The sequence below is a fragment of the Perca flavescens genome, chromosome 12 (genome assembly GCF_004354835.1).
Source record: "Perca flavescens isolate YP-PL-M2 chromosome 12, PFLA_1.0, whole genome shotgun sequence".
NCBI lineage: Eukaryota > Metazoa > Chordata > Actinopteri > Perciformes > Percidae > Perca > Perca flavescens.
In genome coordinates this window covers 36161359-36164638 of record NC_041342.1, presented here as the reverse complement: position 1 = coordinate 36164638, position 3280 = coordinate 36161359, and the positions used below count along the sequence as shown (strand labels likewise).

General features: G+C 43.9%; 1 protein-coding gene across 1 annotated transcript; it reads right to left on the bottom strand.

The window, feature by feature from the left end:
- Positions 1–1379: 1379 nt before the first annotated feature.
- On the bottom strand, positions 1380–2759 carry LOC114566076 (nuclear factor 7, ovary-like). The gene has a single exon (XM_028594411.1). The coding sequence runs from the start codon at positions 2757–2759 to the stop codon at positions 1380–1382; it is 1380 nt and encodes a 459-aa protein (XP_028450212.1).
- Between the last annotated feature and the right edge of the window lie 521 nt (positions 2760–3280).

Genomic DNA, 3280 nt, shown 5'->3' with positions numbered 1-3280 from the left:
TTTAGGCACAGGAATTAGAACAGATGTCTTCCAAATAGTAGGGATGGTACATGTATCGACAGAGAGGTGAAATAGAGGGCTCCAAGCATGAAATGGCCTTATTTCTGTTCAACTTTTTAAAAACTGTGGTAACAGCATTAGGGTTAATTATTATTCTGTCCTGTATTAGGTCACATGGTAACGAGGTCGACAGGTCTCTGCAGCAGGTCACATTGGTTTCATAATCTAGGTCAAAACGTTTATAAAAAATATTGAGATCATTAGCCTTGTCCAAATCATTCCACACATTCAGTTCCTTCTTTCCAGAGTTCATGTTAGTCATTTCTTTCACAGTGTCCCAAAGTTTTTTTGAATTATTTGTTGAAAAGGCTTCCCTAACTCGTGTGCTGTGTTCCTCCCGAGCCTTCTTAACTTTCCCCCTCAGGTCTTTTTGGATGGATCTCAGCTCCATTAAATCATTGTTCCAGAATGCTTGCTTTTTCCTCCTGATCAAATGTTTAATTTCAGGTGTGATGTAATCTTTGTTGTTGGGATATAATGTGATCGTATTTTTTGGCACAACAGTATCAACACAGAAATGAATGTACCCTGTTATCGTGTCCGCAATATTGTCAATATTGTTGTCCTGATAGAAGACATCCCAATCTGTGGCCAGGAAGCAGCCACTCAACATCTCCTTGCTATCATCCTGCCACACACTAACACTTTTTGAGACAGGTTTATTTGTTTTAATGGCACACTCAAAGGTAGGGATCAAGTGGATGGTATTATGATCCGAATTTGAAAGGGGGGGTTTAATTCTGGCAGCATATGCATCGTTAATGTTGCCATAGCATTTATCCAGTTTCCTATTCTTCCGTGTGCCATCTTTAACATATTGCTGGAATCCTGGAAGAGCCTGCTCCAGTTCACAATGGTTAAAGTCACCAAGAACAAATCTAGGGGAATCGGGCTTGTCCTTTAACTGCTGGTGGACACAGTCTGCTACTCGTGAGGCTGATTTGGATGCATTCCCACTGGGCGGGATGTATACCGAACATATAAAGATGTTCCCATAGTCTCTTGGTAGATAAAAAGGTCTAAAACTAATGCAAATGAGTTTGAGATCAGGAGTACACACCCTGTCTTTAACTGTGTAGTTATTGCACCAAGAGTCATTAATAAAAACACAAATCCCTCCCCTTTTGTCTTCCCTGATTCACTGTTTCTATCCATACGCACACATGAGAAGCCTCGTACCTTCACCATTGCGTCTGGAAAATCCCCCTGGAGCCAGGTCTCTGTGTAAATCATTAAGCATGATTCCCGATAGCAACTGGAAAAAACTGTAAAACATTTCACACACATAAGAACATATGAAAATTAAACATGGACTTCTTCTATTCCTGTACAGTCACACAGACCTTCACTGGGGAAACCTTCAGTTCACCTGCAGTTTGAAAGTATGGAAACATCTTCTCAGTGAAAGTGTGTGTGAAGGTGTGTATGTGTGTGTTAGTATCAGGATCAGAGAAAGACAGATTTCCTCTGTTCCAGTCCAGAGTCACTCTGATCCTCTGGAGCTGCTTCTTCAGCAGGAGAACAGTGTCTGGAGCTGATGGAGAAAATGCTGAGTATTTACCATTGTAGAACCATATTATCCATAATCCAGACTCTATGTCTCCCTTCCTCTGGACAGACTCTCCCAACACACCCAGTGTCCAGCCTGTACTGTCTCCAACCTCGACATCCCAGCTGTGAGTCCCTGAGTTAAAGCCCTCAGAGCCCAGGACAGAGCAGAGATAATCAAACCTCTCTGGATTATCAGGAAGCTGCTGTTTCTCTCCTAGTCTCACACTGGTCAGATCTTCAGACAGGATGAGATAGGGATCAGCAGTGTTTGGGTCCAGAACCAGAGGACAGTAGGAGACCATGTCCTTCATCTTGTTCCAGATGTTGAAGCTCAGGTGTCCCAGGTGTTTGGCCTCGTCTATCAGAGCTCCTGAGAGCAGCTGTGGATCCTCCAGCAGGGGGCTCTGCTGGACTCTTCCCACTGCAGCCTTGTAGTTGATCAGGAATGAGACGTCTTCAGCTCTCAGCTGCTCCTCTGTGGCTCTGACTGTGTCTGAAAGAGCTGCTATCTCTCTGCTCAGAGCCTCCATCTTCTCCTTCATCCTCTGACTCTTCTGCTCCTCTTCCTCCCTCAGTGCAGCCATCCTGGCCTCCTCTTCCTCTTCTAGAAACTGGTGAAGCTTCTTAAACTGATCCTTAATCTGGGTCTCTGTGCGTCGGGCCTGGACCTTCAGGTGTTCTGCTGTCTGATCAAACTTCACTTTAACTTGTTCAAAAACCTTTAACTTCTCCTTTAAGGGCTCCAGAGTTTCCTGAAGTTTCTTCTTGTGTTGTCGTGCAGCTTCATCGATGGGTCTGAATCTGTGGTTGGAGTGTTTTTCTGAATCTCTGCAGACGAGACACACTGGCTGCTGATGGTCCAGACAGAAGAGTTTGAGTTTCTCAAAGTGCAGACTGCAGAGAGCCTCTGAAACTCTCTGATCTCTCTCTTGTAGGAAACTCTCACACACGTTCTTTAACCTCCGGTTTAAAGGGGGTTCAAACAAAGATCTTTCCTTACAAACTGGACACTCATGTATTAGTTTCTCTGTCCACCAACTCTGCAGACAGTCTCTACAGAAGCTGTGGCTACATGACAGGATGACAGGATCTTTAAAGACTTCATGGCAGACAGGACAGCAGAGATCTTCCTCTAATCTGGAAGCCATTTAGTCTCTGAGTGAAACAGAAAACACAGCAGGCAGACAGCTCAGACACTCCCTGTTCCCTCAAACTTATTTTCACTTTGAGTCTTTGTTGTTGTAAATCACTCGTTCAGTTTGTGCATTCAGCAGCTGGATGAAGTGGTAGTGTCCCAGTATTCCCGGTATTCCCAGAACTCCCTCCTGTAGATGTCCTCTCTCAACGGAAGTGCTGGTGTGAATCCTCCGTCTCTCAGAGTGTGAGTGTGTCGTCTCAGTGAGGTAGAATAACATCCTGTTTCCTTGTTCATCTCAGGTGAGTCAGGTGGAGGGCGGAGCTTTGTTATTCTAGTTTATCAGGTTGAGTTTCATTCCAGACTGATAAATCATTTCTTGTGTCCTCATCAGATACTGTAAAGTACTTCTGTCTTCATCTTAAGTGTGTAGTTCATTAACAAAACAACTTCAAGTATAAACTCAGATAATTACATCTGAATACTTTATTGATCCCCTCAGCGAAATTGTCTAGTTGCAGTTGCTCACAGTCA